General features: G+C 44.4%; 1 protein-coding gene across 2 annotated transcripts in view; it reads right to left on the bottom strand.

Moving 5' to 3' along the window:
• Nucleotides 1–5,492: 5,492 nt before the first annotated feature.
• The window catches only part of POU6F2 (POU class 6 homeobox 2), a 468,326-nt gene continuing 446,715 nt past the window's right edge, over nt 5,493–27,103 (bottom strand). The window contains exons 8-10 of one of the 2 annotated variants that reach the window (XM_059932888.1): nt 17,915–18,083; nt 9,465–9,633; nt 5,493–5,997 (exon numbers count right to left, since the gene is read on the bottom strand). In XM_059932888.1, coding sequence (XP_059788871.1) covers nt 5,493–5,997; nt 9,465–9,633; nt 17,915–18,083 — 843 coding nt within the window. The remainder of the gene's footprint in view (nt 5,998–9,464; nt 9,634–17,914; nt 18,084–27,103) is intronic. The other variant, XM_059932889.1, reaches the window with a different exon arrangement.

Here is a 27,103-nt window from a genome sequence, read left to right as displayed (position 1 = left end):
GCCTGCCAATGCAAGGGACACAGGTTCGAGCCCTGGCCCGGGAAGATCCCACATGCCACGGAGCAACTAAGCCCTTGCGCCACAACTACTGACCCTGAGCTCTAGAGCCCGCGAGCCACAACTACTGAGCCCAAGTGCCACAACTACTGAGCCCACGTGCCACAACTATGGAAGCCCGCACGCCTAGAGCCTGTGCTCCGCAACAAGAGAAGCCACGACAATAAGCCCGCGCACTGCAACAAAGAGTAGCCCCCGCTCGCCGCAACTAGAGAAAGCCCACGAGCAGCAACAAAGACCCAACACAGCCAAAAATAAATAAATAAATAAATAAATAAATTTATAAAAAAAAAAGAGAATTTCCTAAGTCAAATATATTTCATAATAATAGGTATAATCAATAGGTAGGACCTTAGCATAGAATACTTTTAGCGTATTTTAGATGGAAACAAAGCTTGACAATGAGTATTTTGTCTTTCCCCACCATGAGGACAGAAGAATCAGCATTTTTTTGCTCCTCTTAAAGTCAGTCTTGGACTTTCCTGGCACTTTCCAGGAAAGTCCATTCATAATGTATGGGCACTTGGATTTTTTGTTCTGTTGCTTTCCCCAAAGCACTTCTTGTCACTCATAACATAAAACTGATGTATGGATCCTATGTAGCATAAGAAATGTTTGCTAAGGGTTACAAAAAGTATGGAGATAGTGATTCTAATTAAAAAAATTTTACTGGTATTTTTAGCAAGATTTTCCATTTTCCTTTTGAATTAGTAAATGATACAGCAACATTAACGCATCCCTCCTACCCACATAAACTTCGAGCAGGAGTATATTCTCAATGCCTAAATTTTCCAGAACACGCAATTACAGGCATTGCTTAAGAGCAGCAAAAACTCCTTCGCAGTAGAATTCACTACAACACCTGGCACGCAGCTGGCTGTCAGTAATAGATTCTGATGTCTCTGGGTTTTGTCTGCCTGTTATGGTTTCTCATCTTCTGTCTTCTGATTCTCATGAAGACCTCCTCCTTCATCCCTGTGGTCCTTCGGTGTTGTGATCATGAGGCCCCATCCCCAGTACCACAGACAGGGGTGGGTCTGGGACCCTGCGTGGCCGATTCAAGCACATCATCCCCAGCACAGTGCCTAGTTTAGAGACAGGCGTGTGACTCAACATCTGGGCGCTGCACCTGAGAAGGAAGTCTAAGAGGACAGGCTGATGACATCCTTGGAACCACTGTATCCAGCTGTGCTTGAGGTCCCCAACTAGACTTCCCAGACTTTGTTTAAATAAGTTTGAGTTGGATTTCTGTAATTTGCAATCAAAGGAATCCTAATTCATATAGTATTTCATCTGAACAGTTAAAATAATCAAGATATTAACTAGTCTGTCATGAAACCCCTCCTTTTTGTAACATTTGGGGTTGTAACATACGCTTATTTCCATGCTTACAATTTAAATGACCTATCTGAGTTCAAGACACGTTTCGCCTAGAAGCTCAGGTCAAACCATTCTTTATTTTTTATGGTACAAATTAAAAGTGACAGATCTGAAGCTGTTAAGAAATACACAAAGTGCAGCTTTACTGACCATACAGATATTGCTCTAGATTAAGTACAGTTTTGTCAGTTTTTATTTTTTTAAACATTACGCAACCTGTGCAGATAAATCAGCTTTGGTTTCAATGTCAGAGCAAGTAAGGAGCTTTTAAATATCCAGTTTGGCTTCTTGGTCACAAGTCCATCATGTCAACATCTCGTCATGATGCTTTTTTCAAAACAACCCAGTCTGTTTTCCTGCTGCCCGCTCCAGGCGCGGAGAAGCAGCTCTCTTTGCCACGTCTCATCAGTGACTCTGGTAACCAGTCTGGATCACAGCACACAGGACAAAAAAAATCACTTCCTTAACAACAAATAGACAAATGTGCCTCACAGAATTTCAAGTTGAAGACAAGCAAATCACGTGACAAAAAGCTCATTGCAAAATGTTATTCAAACAGATTTTGCAGTCAAACATTGAAATGAAAATCAATTTCCTTTTTCTCCTTTTTTTTTTTTTTTTTTTTAAGCTTGGTCATTAACTGGGTACAAGTAGAGTGCTGAGGTAAAACATTGATGAACAGTTTGTATTTCTTTTTTTTTTTTTCTTGAAATAGGAACAGTTTAGTATTGCAAGATTGTCAGCAACATTTAGCCATATCTATACAATGTGCATATACCTACAAATATTGAGCTTTGGTCCAGCGTAGAGAAGATGAGCAAAGGCATTTTACAATTTCTTTTTGGTTATAGCTTGAGTTCTTTGATACGCCTCTACTTGTTTTTTGTTTTTTTTCCTAGCTCCTTTTGCTTTTTTGTTCTCTCTTTTGTGGAGTGTGTGTGTGTGTGTGTGTGCATGTGTGTATGTGTGTGTATTGTGTGATTACAACAAAAAGAAACCAAAAACCTTGCAATGCAATTAAAACTCTCAACTGTTCACAATGTTTTTTTGACTGAAAAAGAAAAAATAGCCCCACAAACAAGCGTCAAGTATAACATCAGTCGTTTTTTTTTCTTTTTCATTAAATGATGAAGAAAATGAAGACAACGGTAATTTAAAAATATGTAAGAAAAATACTGAAGCTTGAAATACAATCACATGTGCCTGAAGCGGCTTTTATTTTTTGTTAGTGGCAACCTTAACCTTCAGTTCATGGAAACCTAAAAGACACTTAAATGCTACTGGCATGTGAAGTTGTTTACAAGTGGAAATAAGAAATGTCGTAAGAAAATTAAGCAGTAGGTGTGGTCCCCAAGACTTACAAGTTACACAGTATAATTTATATTCCTAAGAATCTGTTCAGGCACCTTTTTATGCCTTGTAGCAAAAAATTTATCTGTAAAAAATTAATATAAGAAGCATTACAACACCTTATAAATAATTTATAAAACAATACAAAATTATAAAACTATAAAAAAAATTACTGCACATGAATGGGTTTACGACTGTGGGATGAATATATTTCTTTTTTATTCCACTCTGGAAGATTACTTTTATTTTATATTTTCACTGTCCTAGTTATACCCTCCCAATTATAGATTTCCGAACTGAGCAGGCCCTATGTAAGTGCTGCTGGCATATGTTTAAACATTTAGCATCCATCATATATTATCTTGTTAACTTCTCTTTTTGGGGGAGATTTTCTTGATGGAACTTGGAGCGGGTCCTAGGAGAATACAAAATCTTGTTTAATTGATACGTTTTTGGATCTCTGGGTCGTTGGTATCTGTGCAGTTTTTGAGGTGGCCAAATGGGTACCATGATATCGTTGGCACTGAAGATGAAGTTAGCTGTGGTGCAATTAGCATCAGACTGGAGAAGGAAACACCTGTACAACAAGCAACTGGTTCCACCTCCAGGATTTCATGTAGCGTTTCCTTGCTGCTGGTCCCCTGGTTCCTGCATGAATCATCTGGGAAGGGGGTGTAGGGTGCGGACAGTTATACCATTGCACTGACACCACCAGCACAGGGGCCAACAGAAGAAGAAACCCAAACCCCTATGGGGGAGGGTGTTAGGGGAAGAAGATGGCATTTCTAATCAGTTGGGCAACTTGAGTTTTTTTCTCTCCCACAATTTACTTCTAGATAGCATTAATTATTAATTAATTATTCGGGAAGATTTCCATCTCGACAGCAAGGAAACTGACACTCTCTTTTGCCCGCTCCTATAATGGAACACGTTCTGCCTCTCCCTGCGGAAAACATCGACCACAGGTCCTAAGTGTTTACCTGCACAGAAATCCTCACATCTTGCTTTTTCCCTCTGGCTTATTAGGTTATTTTGGCCCACAGATCTTTGGAGTAAGTTATTTTGAAAAGTGAAATAATCCCTTAGTTCTAAGAGTGAAGGCTATTCTGATGTGCTCGATAAGCCACTTCTGTATTTTTCCTTTTAGTGGAGGCACTTCCTTGTTAACACTTCCTTTCCCCTCAAGAGTCCAGCTGCAATTCCCATTGTTTAATTCGTCTGCCAACTTTCTGCTCCGTTTATATATCCCCAAAAGAATCGCCCTCCCTCCGCCCCGAAAAAAGTCTGCCATCACTATTTGAATGAAAGTGGTAGCAGCAAAGATGGAATTTACAGGATGCATGATGGCCTTTAACAATCCGGTCACTCACTCTCTTTCTCTCTCTCTCTCTCTCTCTCTTTTTGGCCTGTGTGTATATGGGTGTGTGCATGCTATGTGTGTATTTTGACTGAAATCTCGAGACATTTCTTTGGCTATCAGACTTCTGAGAGAAATTGCTTTGCACAGAAGCATAACATAGATGTAAGTATTGAACCAAATGTGCAGCTTATGTTTATATTACAAAATTAGTTTTGGTCAGCTCTCCATGTACGTGGCCAACAGACTGAGAAAAATCCCAAGGTCTGGTGTGGTCAGTGAGCACAATTACAGCTTATGCCAGTGTTGACACTTCATCGAGCAAAGCCCTAGTTATTCTGGAGTCTCTCCTGCGTTTCACTGGGGTCTGAGTGGAAAAGACACCATGCCCACTCTGTGGCCTTCCAGCAGACGCTGGGGGCCACACGCCAGGGGGGGTGGAGAGATGGAGGAAAATGAGAAATGCGAGCTCCATTTTCTTTTCTCAAACCCACAGGTCATAGTGAGAAGAAAGCAACGGATGCTTTGGCACACGATCCAGGATGCCCCCAACTCAAAACAAAGAGAAACAAAAAAAGAACCCCCTCCCCCCAAATAAAAACCAACAGTGGGCCTCACAGAATGGCTTCAGCAATGGCACCCCCCCCCCCACAGGGGGTGACAGTAGACGGAAAGATGAGAGAAGTCAGGCTTGCTATTTCTCCGCAAAGTACAAATGTAAAACCTCGGAACACAACCTTACACGCAGAGAGGAGCCCACTAATGGTCGCGTTGGCAATGTCGTGTTTCTGACTTTGGTTAATAGGTTCATAGTGAATCAGCACTTAGAACCTGAAGGATGCCGTCCGCAGCTCCTCCTCCAGGTGGTAGGCTTGTATTCGCTTTGAACGGAGAAAAGTCTCCTTTGTGTGTTGTTGGTATTTTGTTTTTTGTGTTTTTTTGGTTTAGTCGTTTTTCTTAAAATGTGTTCACATTTTCACAATACACAGAAAAAAGTACGTGGTTATTTGGTTTGCTTTAAGTCCATTATAAAACTGGCTTTGGGGAGACAGGTCGGGGAGGGAACGAGCCTTCCTCCACACACCTGCACTGTGGTGTAGTCCTTGTTTAAAAATTTTCAAAAACATTTTTTTTCCTTTTTCGGAAAATCCCATGGACACGTATAAACCATCTTGCCCACTTGGCGGTTTTCTTAGTCTTTTACTTACAAGGGTGATGACTGGGGCTACCTTAAAATTTATTTTTAATTTAATTGTTTCTTTCTTGGGGGGGTTAGGGGATGAAGTCCCAAGGGTGGAGTTTAGTTTCTATGGATTTTTTTTTTTTCTGATTCCGGGTGGGCGTCTCTTTAGGAATTTTCTTCCAGTGAGTCTGTTAAGGGTTCCAGAGGGACTGCCGTGGCCGGCTCGTGCTGTTTTAAGCGTTTAATTGTGTTCTTCAGGGCTTGCCTCTTATTGCAGAACCAAACTCTAACTACTTCCCGGTCATAGTTCAGCTTCTCGGCAATTTCGGTCATTTCCTGCCCAGAGGGGTGCGTGTTCTTCTCAAAGTGGGCATTGAGGATCTCAAGGGCCTGGGGCGTGAAGGAGGTGCGCCTCTTGCGCTTTTTGGACGGTTCACTCCCGATAAACTCGGTCAGGTTCTGCATACCTGCCCGATGGCGGGCCTCAGCCTCAGCCATCCACCGCTCAAGCACCGGCTTGATCTTCTGGGCGCTTTTAGGGGTGATGTCCAGCTTTTCAAACCTGGCAGGATACAAAAGGCCAGGGTTCAGTTTGGCTGTCAGACTGCTAGCTATAGTGTTCTCTTGGGCTTCCTGTGGTAGGAAAAAGTGGCTTCTCAGGATGGTGTGTCTGGGGGGAAAATTGAGAAAGAACAGTCTTACACTGAGTCCTCTGCCAGGGTGGGCCTCCTGCCTGCCTGCCTGCCTGACTGGCAGAGCGAATTCACTCCAGATAAGCAGCCAGCTGCAACGTAGCCCTCCCTGCTCAAGCCAGCACCCGCCCCCCCGCATGCTTCACGCCCCTGCATGCAGCTCGTACACCCACAAGCGGACCAGGTGAGCACGGCTGGGACAGCACAACACAGCAGCCACCACGACGGAAACAAAAACCACTCGCAGATCTTCTTCCTGGAAATGCTTGAGATCTGAGCTTTGATTTGAATCCACCCAGCACCATTTCCCCTGAACTTCAGAATCCTTAAGGCAAAAATTAACACCAGGAAGTGACATCAAAGACAACAGCTGTCATGTTCTTTCGTTTAAAATGATTCTTTTTATGTTTTCCTTACATTTCCCCCACTGACTTGGTGATTAAAATGTTCTATCTATGCTAATCGTCAGTGATGGCAACTGGGACAAGTTTCTTTTATGGTTCTCTTTTCATCTCTGTTTTGTGTCTCATTTTAATCTCTTTCTCTCCCCCGGCCCCCAGCCCTCTTCCGTCTCTGTCTCTGGTAACAAACACTTTTCACCATATGTAAGTTAACAATATGCTCCCTTTTCTGGTAAAACATAGCCCCTTGCTACTTTACTGCTGGACTCAAACAGGTGGACACACTGTAATTGCTATGAACACCCCCCCTCCCCTGGATGTGCTAGGGCCACCTCATGCCTTCCAACACTGTCCAGCGTAATGGTGTACTTTTGCACCAGAGTATCAAGCTGTGTTTAACGTGCTATATCTGCAAACTGTACTTGAATGATATCATTTTCTGTAAATGAGGTCTTCTATATATCAATTGCCATGTGCAATTCTTTGCTACACTGCCTTCAAAAAACTATGAAGCATCTTGGACAAAACTATCTACAGTGTTTTAAGAGGTCATCCTGGTATCAAACTCATACTCACTCTCAACGAAATACAAGATAGTACCAATTCCTTTTATTTGTTTGTTTGTTTGTTTGTTCTAAATCCAAATTCACAACCCTCCAGGGTGACAACCTTGGATCCATGGCATCCTCCTCTATCTTTTCAAGTTCAGTCCTGTCGAAAAACAACCCTCTGACTGCAGAGTACATCTTATTACAATAGACTGTTTTCATGGAGCGAAAATGAACCTGCTTTAGCCGCAGTATGTTTTATAAGGATGCTTGCAAAAGGACACAAAAGGATAGGCTTCCTTTATGTGCCTTAATCTTATTTTTGGCACTGCATTTTAGATATCTTATGTTGTGATAAGCAGCGCCAATAGTATCAAATTTTAATGTGATTCCGATAGCATTCCCTTCCATGTATAGTTCAAGGAGTTATTTATTTATTTTAAACCACCCCCGCCAACTTTCAGCTGGTCAAAGAGGAAAGAAGTACATCTTGCTTTCAATATAAAAGGAAGTAATTATTTAATGCCATTTAATGAGCTGCTCACTTATGGCAGCCTCCCCTAAAGCCCTCATTGTTGGATTCACTTACCATCATTCATTATAAAAGCCCCAAAGCTGAAGTCTTGGTAGCATGACAACAGGCTTAACAGCGCCATGGCATGGGGGACAGAGCTTGTGATAGGGGTGTCCACTGTATCGCTGGTGTGTTTTCCTCTGTGTCTCTGATGCAGAGGCACTTGTTAAAGCATCTCGAGTCACTGCAGCTCATAAGGGAGGAGTGACGCCACAGTGTGTGCACATGCAGATTCTTCACCACCGTGTAAATTAACTGGAGTGGTTCCACTGTCAGATCTTGGTCTCTTTCAAGACTTCCATTTTTTTTTTCTTGGTAGTTAGCTCCGAAAACTACCCCACTGAAACACTAGGAGCTAGAGAAAGGCCGAAAAGGCAAGGCATTTGCCATCTTCTATTAGACAGTGAATTCCCAAAGTCGCTTTTCATTTCAGCCATAGCTTTTTTGGCTTCCCCAGGGGAAGATTTTTAGAAATCAACATATTTGATTGGGAATGCCCAAGAAACATTATGTGTGTTAGTGAAAACCTTAGAGAGCACTTATGCCACGAAAGGGAAATCACATATTAGGACTAAGAAATAAGCCAAAGAGGACTTCAGCAATGATAGCACACGGGCAACAACCTCAAAACCTGTGGCGTGCTTTTATCACAAGGTTGTTGAGATGAAACAAAATTAATGTTTCCCAACAGGGAGCAACAGTATTCATATCATTTGATGCTGCTTGTTAGTGTTGATGCTTCGGTACATGTTGTCTGGAATAACACATACAAGCCTTGAAACAAATTTCCCAGCAGTAGTATCCTTGTATAGACTGAATAAAGGTTATTTTCTACAGGGAGGTATCTTATAAGAAAAAACAGTAGGGGAGGCCAGAGAAGTGAGAGGATCCTATGGCGCTTTTTGTATTTAACAACAATCAATGGGTTTTATGGAAAATCATTGAGCAAAATGTGAGCTGCAAGCTCCTACCCCATACTGATGTTATTTATAACCTTAGTCTTAAACTGCAGGAAAAGTACACTTCCGTCCTTTGGGGAATACATTAAAAGTATAAAGAGCAGATAAAAAGACAGCATTTCATGGATCACCAAGAACAAAATCCACTTAAATGAGTTTAGAGTTGGTTTCTTGGCTTTTCCTGATGGAGGAGGACTCATAAGACATTGCCCAAGAGGAAAAAGCTCTTACCGAAGTGCCTTTGTTACCTCATGCATAAACATGGGATTAGTGCAACACACACATGCATGCGCAGGGTCTGCTCCTGGCGGCTTGACCCAGATCAACTCAAACACAGCCAAGGCTGGCTTCTGTCATTTATGTATTTAATTTTGGGAAGGGTAGGGTGAGGTCAGGCCAAACTCTCACTACCCTTTTCTGAGCGATGGAAAGCAGCTGCTGCTTTTTTAAAAATGTGCTTTTAGGCTTGTGTCTGGCAAGGCAAGGTTAAAAATTCCTTTGTGGTCACAGGATGGCTAATTTTTGTTGTTTTTTTTTTTTAGGTGTGTTTTCTTGGAAAATCCGGATAGCCATCCCTGAGCAGAAATGGTGGGAGCGTTAACACCACCTGGGACTGGCGGCCTCACGACATCAATCCACAGACAGGAGACAGTGGACCTCAGCTGCGGAGGACGGTGGGTTCAGACGCTTCTGACCCCCGGTGGGGGGGAAGGTGTGTATTTCCAATGAAACCGCCTTGGAAGTTCTTTGTGAGTTGACAGGAGTTATCAAGCCAGGCCCCCAAGTCTGCTTTAGCAACTCCATTTCCATCAATATCACCAATCCCAACACACAGCTACCCCAGACTCCGTTCCCACACTCCACCCCTCCAGCTCGGCCCACCCGAAGAAGAAAAGCTGAGCCGAGAGGACAGACGAGGCCTGGGCCAGCCAGGAGGGGTGACAGCGCGTGGGCGCGGGTTACCTGCAGATGGCCGACTGGCTGTACGCGGGGCCCTCTGTGGCACTGAGAGCCTGGCCCACCTGAGTCTGGGTCAGGCCAAGGGACAGGCGCCGGATTTTAAAAGCTTTGGCAAACTCGCGGATCTCCTCCAGATTAACCCCATCCACCTCACCCGCTGCCGTCTGAGGATCTGTGGAGACGTTTGCAAAAAACAGGATCAATGCGTCAACGCACATCCCAGTGCTACACGTTCTGGATGGCTGAGGAGAAAGCGGCTCGGTTCATAAGAGCAGAGCGATGGGAAGCCACACCGCAGAACGTTCTTGGTCTGCCGGCTGAGGCACTCAAGCCCCCATCCTCAACTCATTCCACCTGCACAAATCATCCTTCAAGGTAGTTCTGTCCCAGATAAAACCACAGCCAGCCTACCCTGCCACTTCCACAATGCAAGAGCGAGCTCCTTACCGCTTAACAGACAGCAGCCAGGGCAGGGGGGCACCAGCTACGGGGGGATGTGACTCCATTTTGCCCATAAGTATGTTCAGATATCATGTAAAAATATAAAGATGGAAAGCTTTCCATTTGAAATGTCTTAACTGGGCTCTTCCGTGCTAAGAACTGCCCTTGAAGAAAAATACTATTTTGCATTTTCCTGTACCCAATCACCACTGCAGCCAGGCTAACAGATGGTAACATTGCCTAATTTATTACGTTCACATTAGCCCCTCAGAAGAGCATGCTTATGAAGCTGCGAGAATAGTATCGTCTCCCCCCACCCCCCATAGCAATTTCCTGACACAGACACCTCTGTCCCCTGAAAGGGCACAGAATAAAAAATGCCTGCTGCAGGAAGGCTCCTTTGGTGCCAGATAACTCGGTCAATTTAGGACTTATCAAGGGAAATGACACAACAGCTGGAGAATGAAACTATCCCCCCCCCACCCCCCCCCGCCGCCTCCGGCTACTGATCCCTGGATAAATGAAAGCACACACCAAGCTGCAGACAGCATGGTTTGGGGATGGTGGAAGATTTCAAAGGGCTGTTCCATCCCGCCTGGAGCGAAGCCATTCTCCCTGCAAGCTGACTCTATTGTTCTTCACCTCATTCCCCGGACTCAGGTGAAAAGTTTTTCTCTTCCTCTTTCTGCACAATCGCCCACCAATTTCAGTCAATTACAGGACTTGTCTAAGGAACTGGGGTGGACTACATTAGTCTTCTGGGCTTAGGGCTATAGAATCTCCTGTTATCATGAAAAGAAATACATTGGTACCCCAAGGGCCAATTTTTCAAGGACTTTTAAATAAAGATGTTGATATCTGTGGCGAGGGGCCTTGGAGCTTCCTGTATAGATTCTCTCATTATAGGGGAAATGGACTCTGTCGACAGAATCAGCCATGGAGGTGTACGCTGTACCTGTATCTTCTCAATAAAAACAAAGTCCTGGGGGCTTCCCTGGTGGCGCAGTGGTTGAGAGTCTGCCTGCCAATGCAGGGGACACGGGTTCGAGCCCTGGTCTGGGAAGATCCCACATGCCGCGGAGCAACTGGGCCCGTGAGCCACAATTACTGAGCCTGCGCGTCTGGAGCCTGTGCTCCGCAACGGGAGAGGCCGCGACAGTGAGAGGCCCGCGCACCGCGATGAAGAGTGGCCCCCGCTGGCCACAACTAGAGAAAGCCCTCGCACGGAAACGAAGACCCAACACAGCCAAAAATAAAATAAAATAAAAAACAAACTCCTGTAGAATTTTTACACATCATGAAGCATAATTTCACGGAGGAAGGATGGATGGAAAGTCTAAATGGGCTCCTTGTAGGGCGGGGAGGCAATAATAAACTAAGAGTTGAGAAGGTCTGGTGTAGAACACAGAGGGACACTTGGTATAGAACAGCATAGGGAGCGGGGCCTGGCCTCTCTCCAAGAGAGAAGGAGGAGGAACTGATGGCCCTGCAAATGTGGGCAGTGGAGGTTCAAAACTGAGGGTGAAAAAATGGAAGCCGGAGACTTTCCTTGTAACGATACGGCTTTTAGGACAGTGGTTTTCTTAATTAGGTAGGCCTAGGAGTCACCTGATGGGACCCGGGATGTGCATTTTTAACAAGTACCACAGGCGATCCTGATGCAGAGGACCCACTGACCCCGCAGACAGAGGCTTTCGCTGCGGCTCTGGCCTGACCGAGTCTGGGTGTGGCATCCTCTGCATGTCAACCCTTTACCTGCACTCGACCCTTTACCATCATTATTCACCAGGTTCCACTACACAGAGAACTTGCTCTACCACCTTGGGTAAGATGATGGGCCAGAAAGACTACTGGGCAGGTGCCCCGTCCTTGCCTTCCTCCACCCCTGGCCTCACCGTTTATGGCAAGTGGCAAACAACTGGGAACCAGTGGGCTGGGGTGGCCGTTGGGGTCTGGAGTTGGGGGGAGATTTTTTCTCTGAGCAAAGCTAAGTAGCTCCTGTGGGAAGTAAATTTATTGCCTTACATTAGCCCCATCTCTAGATCAACAGGAATCAACTGAAGGATTCAGGTGATCTGGAAGGATTTCCAAGGTCTACTCCAGTCCCAGGGTCTGTGCTGCCACCAGAGTTGGCAGCGCAGTACCAGGCAGGTGTACGACTGGGATACAGTTTTGTGTAAGTCTCTTCTAGTTTATGCCTTGCCTTCTCCTGCTGCCTTTATTGTTTATCTCCTTCCTAGTTCCTTGAGACCAGCGACTAGATCCATGTGTGTGATTGTGCAGAAGTTGCTTTTGGCCAGATCGCTGATAATAACCAGCGTTAAAAAGAAAGCTATGGTCTCTTATCCCCTTGCCCTGAGCAGTTGTGTGGATCATCAACAGTTTTACTCTAAAGCTCAGAGAGGTGGGCGCCTTGCCCCCTGAGCCCTTGGACTTCTGTGAGGCCCCAAACACTCATCGCACCAGGATGCTGAATTCCTTCTTTCTCCTCTCGCACATTTCCCACACTTGTCTTTTTCCTGGTCCTACTTCCAGAGATGATAAGATAGGAATTCTGGTGAAATTTAAACAGGGTGATGGTCTATTGGACAAAGGTCTGGGGAGAGGAAATCAGTATCTCATTGTTTGTGCAATTTGTTGATTGCTGGAGACGAGCTGCCTGGCTTTCTTTACATTATTGTTCTCATCCATAAAAATCAGATGGCACCATGTATTATTATGGTTTCATTCCATGGATCCCAAGACTACAAAAGTCTCCACATCCAAAGAAGGGGTCCACCCATGGATGAATATTAGTTTTACCCTGATTACAACATGTGGGACATGTCTTCCCACATTGGGAGAATGCCTTAGATGGTGTCTGTAAGATGTTATGAATTAACAAAAAAACTAATGCTTTTTTTCTTCTTTTTTTTGGTGCCAAAGTTTCTGTCGTAAACTCTTGAGGTTTTCTTCTCCACTGTTGGACAGTTCCCCTTCATTAAGGGTTATATGCGTTTCTATTTGAGGAGGGGAAACAAGAGGTAAATGTGATAAATGGAAGCTTCCCTGGAAGGGCACGTTAACTCTCAGTCCGGCTCAGAGGTTGACACCACCCTGGGATCAGTCAATCTGGCTTTCCATCATGTCATTCCTTCTGGCTCTGGGGAGGTTGGGTTAATTTTAAGGATGAATCTCAGGCCACCTTGATGGGGACTTCAGAGGGAACCCTCAGGTCCCCCACGAGGTGGATCCAGCACCTTTAACCAGCTCTAGGGAAACCCAGTCTGGGACTTCTCTGCACTGAGGAAGAAGTGCACCTTTTATAGAAGTTTGCTCCAGATTAAGTCGGCCCAGTATATTAAGTACAAAGTCAGGAAGCAACGACTTCCACGGTTCTCCCTGAATCTGAGCCTTGCTGAAGGAGCCAGAAGATCAGCCTACATAGGGATCGATTGGCCTGGAGATTTATAATACACTGGCGTTGAATGTTGGCAGTGATTCGTAAGTATAATGATGACATTTTTCCCAAATCAAATCTGGAATGCATGGGCTGAAAAATAAAAGAGTTCTTTGGGAGCTAAATGCAAATTGCGTGAACACAAACCTGTTCTGTAGAATCTGGTTGCATGGTCACTGGGCCCATACTGAATTGAGCACTCAGGACGGACCAGGACAGATATTTGTTTTGTTTAATTTTAAAAATTTAGCTCCTTCCAACTGCTCACCTGGACATCAGTGTAAGGGGTTGCTAAATGGGTCGAACAGTTGCCATCCATCCACATCTTCCTTCTACAACCTCTGCTTGTGGGACTGTTACAGGAGAAACATGCATCTATAAAGAAGCTGCCAGGTATGACTTAACTGCCTTCTAAACATCCATCTGCTTTTTAGTGCTCCTCTCACAGCAAATAATGGGCATATTTACCAAATATTTCTGAGAAATAAGAAACCATTTGGGAACGTGCAATGCAATTTGGGAGAACAGCTTGCTTGCAATACGGTGACTTCATTGAGTTGTGGAAAATGGTGTGAAACTGATCAAGTGAATCAGGGGTTTCACTGTGCCATAAGCTATCACCAGGCATCTTTATGTTCACTTTATAGTTTGGCTTTTTCTGATATTAACTCTCAGTCCCTTTGCTGTCTAAGAATTAAGTTTACAGGCCAGGGGTTTAAAAAAAAGTGTCCTGAAAAACCAAACCAAACCAAATCCATCAAAGAATAAAAAGTCCCACGTCCACCTGTTTTTAAACAGTAACTGTGTAAATCCTAAGTCAATTTGGGACTTTATTTGTTTGACTCTTCTAGACTTTCCAAAAGCCCTGCTATGGAAACTCTAGTTAGCCCTGGTGACTGCGGAGACCGAGCAAGGTTTGACACAGGGCAGGCTGTGCAGGTGCTGTGAACAGGTGTGCAGACGTCTTAAGGAGTGTGCATATTTGGTATTAACTCTGTGTTCTTTTGCCTGGAGTAGGGCAGGTTATGGATGGTCCACCCACTCCAGTTGATCTGGAACAATGGCAGATTGCCCAGCACTGGGCAACCTTGCCCATGACCTGTGAAGGTCCATTCACCAAGGTTTTGACCACAGGTTCAAATCCATTTTGACCTGTTTCGAACTATGGCCTTGGCCTAGTGGAGGGATTTGTGGACCCATTAACCATCCCACTTAACTCAAGGATTATTTACTCCAGCAAGTCCTTCTGTTCTGTCTCAATCTCCAAAACTGAGTTCACTCTCTCCTGTATTGCCATAGTCTTTATTCGTACATTGATCATAGCATTTGTTTCCCTTTATTGTAACTGTGTTTCTTTGTCATCAATTCATGACCTCCGCCCGGGCAGGGACCACATCTAGCTTATTTCTGCTTTCTTAATATCTATCCCCGTGCCTGCATATACATGGTGCTCAAAAAGCTTATTTTTTATTTTTAAGTTGACATCCTCTGACTAAAGCACGCTTTTCCCTCCTGTAATTTAATCCGTGTATCAACTACATCTGAAGTATGGGGTCGGGTCTCCCTACATTAGCTTATTTGCAAATTTGGTAAAGTTTAATCTCAGAAAAAAGTAATTTTAAATGCATATTTCATGCTTGAATATAAATTTCAAAATATGCAAGATGTCTAGTCTTTCTCATATTGGCTCAGAGAAAAAGCTTGTGCTTTAATTGTAAGACATGGGTTCAGGCATTTAAAATTTTTTTGAAGAATATTTAGGTGATTTGATAGAGTTTATCATTCAAATTGCACTGGATAAAATTTATGTGAAAGCATCCTGTCTTTTAAGGCAGCAGTGCTGTGTAGAATGTGTATAACCCATTGAGTCTGGATGTCTGGGTTATCCTCCTGGCTTTGTCACCCAGGAGATTGGTCACACACTGTCTCTCAACTAAGACCGAATCTGGCCTCTCTGACGTAAGATGGTCGAGATGGGTTGTACTTTTCAGGATCTATCTGATGCCAGCTTCAACATCTGAAAACGAGAATTTACATTACCTTGTTGTGAGTATTCAAATCAGAAAAATAGTGAGAGTGCTTTGAAAACGTTACTTTGCAAAAGGAGGCCTAAACAGAGGTTTGTTGAGGGGGTGGTAATCAGCATCAGAAAATGCTCCAGGTATTATTCATTCTCTAGTAGGGTCTTGAGACAGAAGGGAATTAACTAAACAGCATGCTCAAAATCTGTAGCAGTTGTAAGCCCAGCAATGGGTGTGTGTAAAGTCCGATGTCCGGTAGTGGTACTCCTGGACCCTCTCATATCTGCCAGAGAAGGCTCCTCTTTCAGGCTCTGCGTATGAGTTTGCAGTTTCTTGCTTCAAGTGCATGTGGTAAAGGAGTCTCTTTTCCCCAGTTCTGTATATTTCTCATCAAGGACATGCAATGTAGTTCACTCATTATACACGTAGGTAGAACCTAGATATCCCACTGGCCACTGTGCAACTGAAATTTCATTTGGCCCATTAAGTAAAAGGCTGGAAAAGGCTAGTCCTTTCCTTTCCAGCTTGAGACAAATGGCAAGATAGAACCCAGTGCCATCCATCCGTCTGTCTGTCCGTCTATCTGTTCATTCACCTCTCTGTCCATACAAAATGTATTGAGCGTTTACCTTGTGTAAAATACTGTATTCGTGGGGTATTTTGTACTTTTCATATTTAAACATTTCATATTTAATTTATTTCTTCTCTATAAGATGTTTGATATCCATTCCTTTTCTTTCAGGACCAAAGCTTAACAGCTTATTGTAAATTTATGAACTCGCTGCTATTTAGAAATAGAGTGTTTTACAGAAGCTTTTTCAGAAGAGCGAATTGGAACAAAGTTTGAATCTCTTCTCACAACAACCCTATGAGGAGTTTCTTTGTTGGGGAAAAAAATCTGGTTATAATTAAATTAATTTTTTACGAGTTTATTTGAGTAAGACTAGACTTTTTGGCCCAAATGAGAAGAGTTATATATCTAAACAACTTAAAATAACAGGTTGATGGCAAACTCCATCAAACCCTGAAACTGTTTGGTATCGACCCCTTTTTAAGATCAAGAGCATCCAGGCTAGTGTACTGAAGTACTTGGGCATTTTTTTTAAAAAATTAATTAATTAATTAATTTATTTTTGGCTGTGTTGGGTCTTCGTTTCTGTGCGAGGGCTTTCTCTAGTTGTGCCAAGTGGGGGCCACTCTGCATCGCGGTGCGCGGGTCTCTCACTGTCGCGGCCTCTCTTGTTGCGGAGCACAGGCTCCAGACGCGCAGGTTCAGTAGCTGTGGCTCACGGGCCTAGTTGCTCCGCGGCATGTGGGATCTTCCCAGACCAGGGCTCGAACCCGTGTCCCCTGCATTAGCAGGCAGATTCTCAACCACTGCGCCACCAGGGAAGCCCCGACTTGGGCATTTTAATATCTTTCCATAATCTCTCATTTTCTTCTCCATTCCACAAGCATCTTTCTTGCCTGAGTTATCCATATAATTGAACATCTATGTATATATGCACACATATATGTATGCACATGTATATATGTACATATACATTTTCGGGGGGGGTTGCTTGTCGGGGGAAGACACAGCGACCCTCCATTTTGCCTCGCATTTCCAGACTTGCCCTATGATATGGAGAGTCCCTACTGTTCCTGTTACAACAGGTCATTCATGACACTTGACCAAACACAGATACTTACATGTGTCCTTGTTTTATGGCACAGATGCCTCTGCAGTGCTTTAGCCTTTAAACCCGTAACTGTTGGATATCTGGTGCCTGGAGAATTATAATCTATGCACATATTCTGTCATTTTTATATACAAGTAAAAATTGCACTAAAGGTGAATAACATTAAATTAGACCACTGTCACATTCATCTCTATGTGTTTCTATTTGCATGTGATACATATGCTGTCTTCACCTAGGGCCAAATACCATTTCTAAAATGTGTATATGCCGCCCGCTCAGGGAAGCCGACTTGCAGGCTTCGGTTCTTTTGTGAACGCTTGTTCAGAGGTTTCTCACCGGATTCCGCCCATGCAGCTTCCCGTCGCACCACTGGAGGCGGCTCATGGCGCACATGCCCGCCCCCCCCAACCCCCGCTGCCCACAGGTGCTCTTATTTCCTCCAACATCTGCAAACAGAACGGCAGGGGACCTCACACACATGGAAAGGCAGCCGACCTGCCGGCTATCTCAGTTCTGAGCTCTGTGGCTCCTGCCCTGAAAGCTGGTCAGTTTCTCCCTTCTGAAGCGGCCAGAATGACTCAGCACATCAGAAGGCACCTGAGGTGGAAACGGCCCCTCCACGTACACATTTGAGGGGGTCGGGGGGCCTGCTTCCCCAAGGAACCGTCTGGCCCTGGGCACGGACCTCATCCCGATACTGGTCCAGCAGGGCCAGGAAATTCCTGTTCAACTTGAAAGCAGCAGAAAGAGAGGGAGGAAGGGATGTAGGGATGCGCGGGTGGGGTGGGGAGAGAGAGAGAGAGAGAGAGACATTGCAATCAGGCAACGAGAAGGCCATCACGATTCAACGGAGCCAGAAAGGATACTTACTGCTGACTAACTGGCCCACGCTCAAAGCTGAAGAGGAGGAGGATGAGGAGGAAGAAGAGGAAGGCTGCCGGACGGGGCTTTGAGACATGGACGCTTGGCTGTGAGCCAGGTGCAGAAGGGTGCTTTGGGAGGCTGCTTGACCCGCTGACGTCTGGGAGGGCTGGTGGAGCTACATTGGGGGATGTAAAAAATACACAAAGGCATGAAAAATTAGGAGGGAAATGCCAGGGAACAGAAGTGTCATCTGGGGTCGAATCATTTCCAAGAATATATGCTTCTCTGGAAGAGTGCACACCCTACACAACAGGGAGGATTTTTTTTTTTTTTTTTTTTTGGTATATAATATGTTGCTGCTGCCTTGACAGGCATTTTATTAGTAATTCTAAATATATTATTAATTTCCTACTTGGCTTGCTGGAGCACCCAATTTTCTACATTTCCTGACCGCGGTGTGCGATTGGACTCTTTCTGCCTGTTCATGCAATTACAGTGCACTTGACAGGCTTCTCAAGAACGTATAGATAAAATATAACACCTACCATCAACTCGGAATGCAAACCTCAATATCAAAGGCAGGCTGTGCCCAGCCATTTTGTCTTAGGTAACTGGTGTTTTTAGGAAAGTTCCAATTTAGGCTGAGTGTATATGGGAACTTCCTGCTCTCCCAGACCGAAGAGTCTGGGTGTATTACTGTGGAGTCAGAAAAAATGCTCTCTAAGATCCTTTGGAAATTAAGAAAGAAATTGGGGCAGTCAGGACAAAAGTACTGACTAATATGTGTAGCTCTCTGTTGTCACTGTCTTACTCTGTGCCAGCACTTTGTTCGGGACTTTTATGCCCTCTCATTTCACTCCTGCGTCAGCCTGAGAAGTGGGTATGATTTTGACCCCTTTTTGACCAACAAGGAAGCTGAGGCACAGAGAGTTTAAAGGATTTGGTAAGTTCCTTTGGCAGGTGGGGAGGAGCTGGTCTCTGGACCTGTGAAGTCTGACCCCAGGGCTTGAGCTCTTAGTCAGAGCGCCTCAAGTAAGAATTCACTTTTTAAAAAATTCTGTGTGCCGTAAGGAAGGTGGTCTTTATGTCCATGTGCTCATGACTCCTTTACGGGTCATCAAAGTGCTGTTGTTCTGACAGTTGAGAAGCTCAGCTGAAGGGAGGAAGAAGAGAGAAAAGGGAAACGCTTGCAGGTGCCGGGTCCACTTAGATGCCCCAGAGGGGTCTCCACCCATGTATTGACCCTCTAGGAAGCTGACACAAAGGGCAGCCCAGGACCCAGCACAGGTGCACACGTAGCCTCAGCAGTGGCCACCTTTGTTGGTTAGACAGAGTACTTTACAAAGTGCTTTCATAGCCATCATCACACTCCCAGAGGTGTAGGAAGGTCTTTATAAAAGGTTTTTATAAAAGGAAGTCAGACTGGGGGCAGAATCAGGCCAGGCCCCGAACTTTGGTGGAAGAGCCAACTACAAAAAATCAGGCACTGATCTTTTACCACCTCCTCGGGATCTAAGAGTCAGCCCGGGAGGTTTCAACTTCACACTTGTCCCTGCTTTCCCAGTGTGTGTTCAATTTCTCATTCAACTTTATCGAGATATAATTTACACATAATACAATACACCCATTTAATGCAAACATTTTGAGTTTTGTCAAATGTATACATCTGTGAAACCACCACATAATCAAGATATAGAACCTTCCTTTCATTCTATGAAATTCCCTAATCCCCTTTGCGATCGATTTTCCCTCACCTCCTGGCTTTCTGCCATAATGGACTCATTCGGCATGGTTCTAAAAATGGAATTGTATGGCATGTACTCTTTTCGCATCTGGCTTCTTTTGCTCAGATACCGTTTTTGAGATTCACCCGTTTTGTTGCATATATCAGTAGCTCATTCCTTTTTATTGCTGAATACTATATCTAGTATATACCTGTATGTATACCTATGCCACAGATTGTTTATCCATTCAACTGTTGATGGACATTTGGGTTATTTCCAGTTCGGTGCTGTTATGAAGAAAACTGTGATAAACATTGATGTACAAGTCTCTGTGTGTACCTGTGTGTTCATTTCTCATATGTAAATACCTAGGAGTGGAATTGTGGAAATGACTGGGTCATACCATAAATGCATATTTGCCTTTTAAAGAAACTACCAAGCTGATATCCAAAGTGGTGGTAGCCTTTGACAGTCTCACCAGCAACGTATGAGAATTCTAGTTGCTCCACATTGTCACCAACACCTGGGATTGTCAGTCTTTCTAATTCCCCAAAGTGTTTTTAACCATCAATTAACATTTTACTTTCAAACAATTGTTAGTCAAGTGCTACTTTGGAAATGTGCTTCAGGAGCTATTTCCCCTCTGGTTCCCCGTGGTAATGCTTTTGCTCCTCCGATTCACGTGCTATCTCTATGTGGCAGAGACACTTGGCATGATTATGGGAAGTAAATGATTGTCCCTAGGCCACGAGTCTGCTCAACATTAGAATCCAGGCTCCCACCCCACAGTTCAGGGCTCTTTCCAGGACGCCAGGGTGTCCCGCTCCAGAATTGTCTGCAGTTACATCTCAAGTGAACAGCCTTATTATTACTCCACTGTGCGAAGACTGTGAACTAAAGACAGTTGTAATTGACACGGAACCCAAATTAACATGCATCAAGCATCTGCCTAAAGTAATTAGCCAGTCTGCTGAGCACATAATCAACAACTGAATCCAGTAAATTTTATTCTGTAGGAACACACACTGAGGATTAAATCTATTTTTAATTTGTTTAATAAATTGTGATGGATATTTCAGTCTACCCCCTCTAACCTATTGAGTTGTCCTTCTAAATAGTGTTACTTGACAAAAGCTTTGTATAGTTTGGAGTTACTGAATCATGAGCCAGTCTTCGGTTTTACCATTTCATCAATAAAAATTGGCCCTGGGTGTGGCAAAGTACCATCAAGGAACTGGAAAAGACAATAATCAATTTAAATTTTTCTTCCTCAGACACAACTCAGTAAAGAAAAAATTACTAGGCTGCAATCTCATTTAGGAGTCACTAAAGCAAGCTATGGCTTATGCATTAAGCTACGCAGGAGAAGGAATTCTAGAGGAAAGTACAATAGTTCTTTTAAGAGTTTGTTCTATGTCTACATAGTTAAAGAGAGAGATGAATCTAAGATATCTAAGAACCTAGGAAAGATGTATTTCTTCCAAAGAAAATAAGCATTTTTTAGGACATTGGGGTCCTGCTTACCCTCCAGAGTTCAACCAGACACTTCAGAACAACCAATAAAAATTCTGAAAGGTTCTTGATTGTCAAAAAATCAAGATTTTATGGTTATGGCATTTCTAGCAGATTAATACAGGCTGAGAGCACGGAGAGTCCACAAAAGAGGAAAGTGAAGGGGCAGTTCATGTTAGCCTGGGGCTTTGCTTTATCCAGAGAAGGAAGGAGAGGACGATGTCCATCCCACACGGTGAATGAGAAACAGGGAGGAACAGGATTGAGTCTGAAAAGCTTTACACTTCCTGCTGCCTCTCACAGGCTGCCTTCGATGGCTTGTTTGTGTTAGTTGGCACTGCTGGAGATGTTTAACATATTCAACAAAAATAGATACAGGCACACTTTGAAGTTTTTCTTGATCTTCTGTGCCACTGCCCCTCATATATCTTCTATGTGTAACACACTATATCCTTAATAATATTTTAGTTTCTGGAATAAAGCATCTTCTAATTAAATTCACGACTGACATAAAAACAAGTGGGGGTGGAAAATGGGATAAAATGCAGAACCAGAATGTGACAGAGGAGACGGAAACGTCAATCCACATAAACAGTAAAATTCAAATGGGATTAAATATAGAGAAATTCATTTGAGGGGGGAGGGAGGAGAAACTGTCCAAACAGGCAGAGGCAAAATGGAGGAGACTTGGGCTTTTATAAATATCTCAGGGAGGCATAACGAACCCCAGGCTAAAGCCCCGTTGCGGTGCTACGGAGAAAATGAGTATAACCCCGAGGGCTCTAGCAGAAGAAGCCAGAGTCTGCAGGATGACATAGTGATTCTCCCTCCTTCTCTCCCTCCTACTCTGTGTACTGGGTCCCTTATAATAGCTGGCAGAGAAATGAAATCAGTGGTTCTCAAGATTCAGGGCTTTCAGAATCACCTGGAGGGCTGTTAAAATACAGAGCCCTGGGCCCCATCCCCACAGTGTCTGGTGCAGTAGGTCCAGGGTGGGCCTCAAGAATTTGCATTTCTAACAAGTTCCCAGGTGAAGATAATGTTGCTGGTTAAGGGACCACCCAAGGTTTTGGAAGGAGCTTCTCCCTGAAAAAAGGTAAAGAAAGCGGATTTACTATGTCTAGACAAGAGAAGCCAGAGCCCGAGTTTAATAGGAACCTTTAATAATTAGGAGGGCATAAAGAATACCTGAATGTTATTGAGGAGTTCATTCTACCGTGGACAGGACAATTGCACAGGTGTTAAATTTGCTGAAAGATTCAGGGTTGACCTCAGGACAATCTAACTGGAAAAATTTTGAGGACTAAAATTTTGAAAAATTTTGATAACTACAATCTCCCTTGGGTATCATGTTCTAGACATTTAAATCTAGAGATTTCAGTTATCAAAAATTTTCTAGACATGATACCCAAGAGAGATTTCCGTTATCTCTGCAGGAAGTTTAGAAAAGTATGGAGGGAGTTATCCTTCTGGCAGAGTTTAGGAGACCTACTGGGTTTCCTTCTGGCTCAGTTCCATGACTCTGAAACATCTCTCGAAGCGAAGCAGGAAGAAGCGCCCCAGGTGTAAGGCTCCGTCACAGAGCCCTCCTGCCTGCAGGGGAGGAGGCACGGCAGAAGCTCTAATGGTCTCAAGAAAGAGACGTGAGGGCAGTGTCAGTCCTCCAGCCACCATGAGGATGTGAGGAAGTGAGGAGAATCCGAACCTGAGCAGCATTCGGGGGCGATGCCCGGACACAGGCAGCAAAGGCCAAGGCAGTCATCATGCAAGCTTGGGACACACAACCAGGGCTCAGCAGGGACAGGGATGGGACAGGAGTCAGATATCAGTGCAGAGGAAGGGGTTGACAGAGAGAAGAGAGAACTCGAGAAGACAGCGCTGTGTGGAAGGTCTCCCCAGGCTGCCGGCAGGTGCTCATTTGGAACATACTGGAAAATGCAGAAGACGCAGAATTGCAAAGCCACAGAAGGGCCTGGGCTGGGCTCTTCTGGGAGCATGGCTCTGGGATCTGGTGTCCCGGACAAGGAAACACTATAGTTTGGCAACAATTAAATTTGAACATGATGGATGGAGCACCCAGCGTGGGCGGGGTCCTGAGCAAGGCTGAATCGGTCTGGTCTCAGCCTCCTTTCAGGTGCAGACGCATAGTGGCAGTACAGGTTGATGACAGTGAATGGAGCAAGGGGAAGTCAGAGGTGAGGGAATGATGCAGGGAAGCTTCACGAAGGAGGGATCCTGGGCAGAGGGACAGTGGCGGGAGCTCCCCAGACACAGGAGGTGGGAGAGGCATTGCAGGCCAGGGGCACAGGGTGTGCAGGGAGCCTGCCCCCGTCAGCTGAGCTCAGCCGGAGTGACAAGGGGCGACCATAGCGGTGAGATGCCCAGACATGTGGCTGGAAGGTCAAAGATCTGTTTTGTATTGGGGTCACTGACACACATTTCATCCGTCTAGGAAACCCCTACACTACTGTAGATCCCTTGTGGGTGGAAATGCCTCATTTGTGTCTCATTCTGGGTGGCTCCAAGAAAAAACTGCGGACTACTGATTCAGGTAAGGGCTGGGGAAAAACAGGGAAGTGAGTACATTTTTTTTTACTTGAAAAGAATGGATGGATTTGGATAATCATATGGCATTTTAGAGAGCTAAGTTCAATAAACCACTTTCCTTTGTCTTCCTATTGGCACCAAGATTACATTTTGAAGAACAATTGAGTGCCTTCATGGGTGGTAGTCTCCAAGTATTATAGCTATGGTATTTAATTTTTGAAAAATTTCAATGCTTTGATTTTACAAATCAGAACGTTTTCCCTTTCAAATGTCTCTATTTCCTTAATGGCACTTTAAAAAAACCCTCCCATTAACTTTTGTTGGGATTTAGTCAGAGGAAGAATAAATATACACAAAATCATGTCTGTGCTGCTCATGAAGAAATCATTAATTCACAGTCACAGGACAGTAAGAGCAAACCCCGGGCACCTGGGTGACTCTGGCTTTTGAAGCTGCAGAGTCCCATGGAGGGAACAAAAGGTTACTTTTGAGCTCCCGCCAACTATTTTTGTATTAAGTAATTTGTTTCATGCACAGAAAGATATCCCCTCTCTCTCTCTGTCTCTCATTTTTATCTAGTCCTTTTCTCACTCTTATTTTCTTGCATTGCTCACCAGGGATCTCTGATGTGATATCTAGGGCTATGAGGTCCTGGTATATATTTTTAAAAAAATACTGTTTGTATTTCAGATGATAACGTGGCAGGTTCTCAATCTTTCATCACTGGAATAAATCATCATCAAGACTGGTTGACTCTTCACTCAGATTTTATTCAGGCTCTTCTAATTAGTGGCAGGCAGGTATAAAAATTAAAGATGTAATGACTTTTATTAAATTAAAACAAATCACCCCATGTCGTCTGGCCCAAGAGCTCTGTACTTCACTCCATAAAAGTGGACTTCTGAGTGTGAGTTAGGGAACTCTCTGCTCCTGTAATTTATGACATATTTTACTGTTGGAACTATGCTCCTGTGAGATGAAGCGTTAGTCATAAATCACATGAAAAAAATAAACTGAGAAACTTCTCTACTGTTCGATAGAAATCCTTTAGTTTTTAGTGGTTGTCCATATTGTATTTCTTCAATGTAAAGGGTAATATTTAAAGAAAAAATTGAAGACCACTATCCTTATACCTCCAGTTGTGACCTTTTTACTTTTGGACTCTGGGCATTTTATGATCCACTCTCCTCAGAATCCCCACTTTTATATCTGGGACTCAGACTTGAGCATTTCCTGTTGATTCACCCAACTTGTTAACTTTACTACACATTCCAAGTTGTTTCAATCAGAGCTGATGCCAAGAAACAGTAATAGTCATTCATCTAATTGCCGCCATTTTCCTGGTATTTCTCACCAGCTTCATCAACGGTTCCCTTGATCTTCCTGGGACTTGGATAGACCACTGGCACATGCCTTGAACAACGGGACGGGCCCATGGGTCTCTGCCGCGACTTGAGGATTCAGGAAGGTCTGCATGTCACTCTTTTCAGCCGTGCACACGTGTCCTCTCAGCACACACATATATGAGAGACGCACGCTTCTACACGGGCAAGGAGAGTCTTGCTCTCTGGGAGGCTGGTTGTAACTGACACGAGTTGGAGGTGCAAGGCACATCCCCTAGAGGCTGGCTGTTTCTTCCCAGTTGCGAGATCTCTGATTCTACGGTGACAAGGACGATGGTGGAGGTTAGGCCTGCAGAGGACGAGACGTTCCCACCGTGGTAATGAGGTTTCGTTCCAGGGGTCACCAGGTGCGGCGAGGAAGCTTCTGAGGTGCATCTGTGCTCGCGGGAGAGACTGTGGAAATGGATTCATGATGCTGATTGCGGGCGACGATTTGAGGAGTGGCACCACACCCGCCTCTTACTTGCCGTTTCTTGGTTAGGTCCTTCTGGATCGAGACTGTACTACCCCAAATCTAGAGCTGTCATCTTATGTAACAGCAGTGGTCTATCACCCACACATCCTCCTTAGAAATTCAAGGTGAGAGTGAGAGCTACTTTGTATTAAATGTTGTGCATCTCTAAATAATCCTCACCTTCTTGGCAATTTACAACTTGGCTTTGCTGACAGAAAATAGTTTTTAGCAGATTGTACGAAAAGAGGCTGATCTTCTCATTTCCGCCCCCAGAGATAATTTTGAACATAAGTTTGAACAGACGGAACTAGGGATTAAAAAGCCAGTGAAACATGGAGAATCTTGCCTTATTTGGGGGAACTATTTATTGATTCATTTATTGGCCACGCGACATGCAGGATCTTAGTTCCCCGACCAGGGATCGAACCTGCACCCCCTGCATTGGGAGCGTGGAGTCTTAACCACTGGACCGCCAGGGAAGTCCCTTGGGGGAACTATTTAGAAGGTAGAGAATACAATGGAATCTTGTAAATAGTAAAAGAAAGAAAATAGCTGAGAGACGGGGGCAAGGGGTGGGGGTGGAAGTCCTCACGATACATTCGCCAGGGACTGTCCCACTGCCTGCGAGGAAGCTGACGAAGAAGAGGGCGGTGGGGACCTTGGCTCCCCAGGCAGTGGTTTAGATTCAGAGCGAGAACCAGCAGGAGTAAGAGAGGCCTCTCAACTGCTGTGTGAGGTAGGTGCTGGCATTTCCCCATTTTACAGATGAGAAAACCGAGGCACAAAGATGATGTGTAATGTGTTCAAGATCACACAGGGACAAAGCCCATCCTTTTCAGTGTGAATATGAAGCCCCTTCCATGACTGTCCTCAGACTCCCTCTATGTTCAATCACAGGAACCTTCCTTCTGTTTCTCAACACTCCGTCCTCCTTCACGTTTCCCTGCCTCCGTGCCTGCTGGTCCCACTGTCTGGAATGTTGTTGACCCATCATTTACCTGGTTGACTCCTACTCATCCATCAAGACTCAGTTCCAAATCATTTTCTCTGTGAGGACTCAAAACTCTCTGGACAAAGTTGGTCACTCCCATCTCTGTGATGATACTAAACTTTGTGCACACCTGTCCTGTTACAGGACATTCTGGTTTATTTATTTATTTGCTTATTTGTTTATTTACTTACTTATTTATGGCCGTGCTGCATGGCTTATGGGATCTTAGTTCCCCTACCAGGGATCGAACCCGGGCCCCCAGCAGTGGAAGCACGGAGTCCTAACCACTGGACCACCAGGGAGGTCCCAGGACATTGTTTTATTGCACAGTGGGACTGTGCTCATGTATCTTTGTCCTCTACAAGACTACAAGCTCCTTAAGACCAGAAAGCATCACTCTTTTACCCCTGTTTCTTATTAAGCAGGGGCCTGCTGTAGAGTGGGTTATCAAAAAAGGTTTGTTGAATTAATCAGAAGTTCCATGAGGTCAGGGACCATGTCTCTCTTCTTCAGGGCTGTGTACCCAGCCTCTAGTATAACATACAGGAAAGTGCTTGATTGATA

This window comes from Balaenoptera ricei, chromosome 9, assembly GCF_028023285.1.
Source record: "Balaenoptera ricei isolate mBalRic1 chromosome 9, mBalRic1.hap2, whole genome shotgun sequence".
Classification (NCBI taxonomy): domain Eukaryota; kingdom Metazoa; phylum Chordata; class Mammalia; order Artiodactyla; family Balaenopteridae; genus Balaenoptera; species Balaenoptera ricei.
This window is presented reverse-complemented; position numbering and strand designations above follow the sequence as displayed.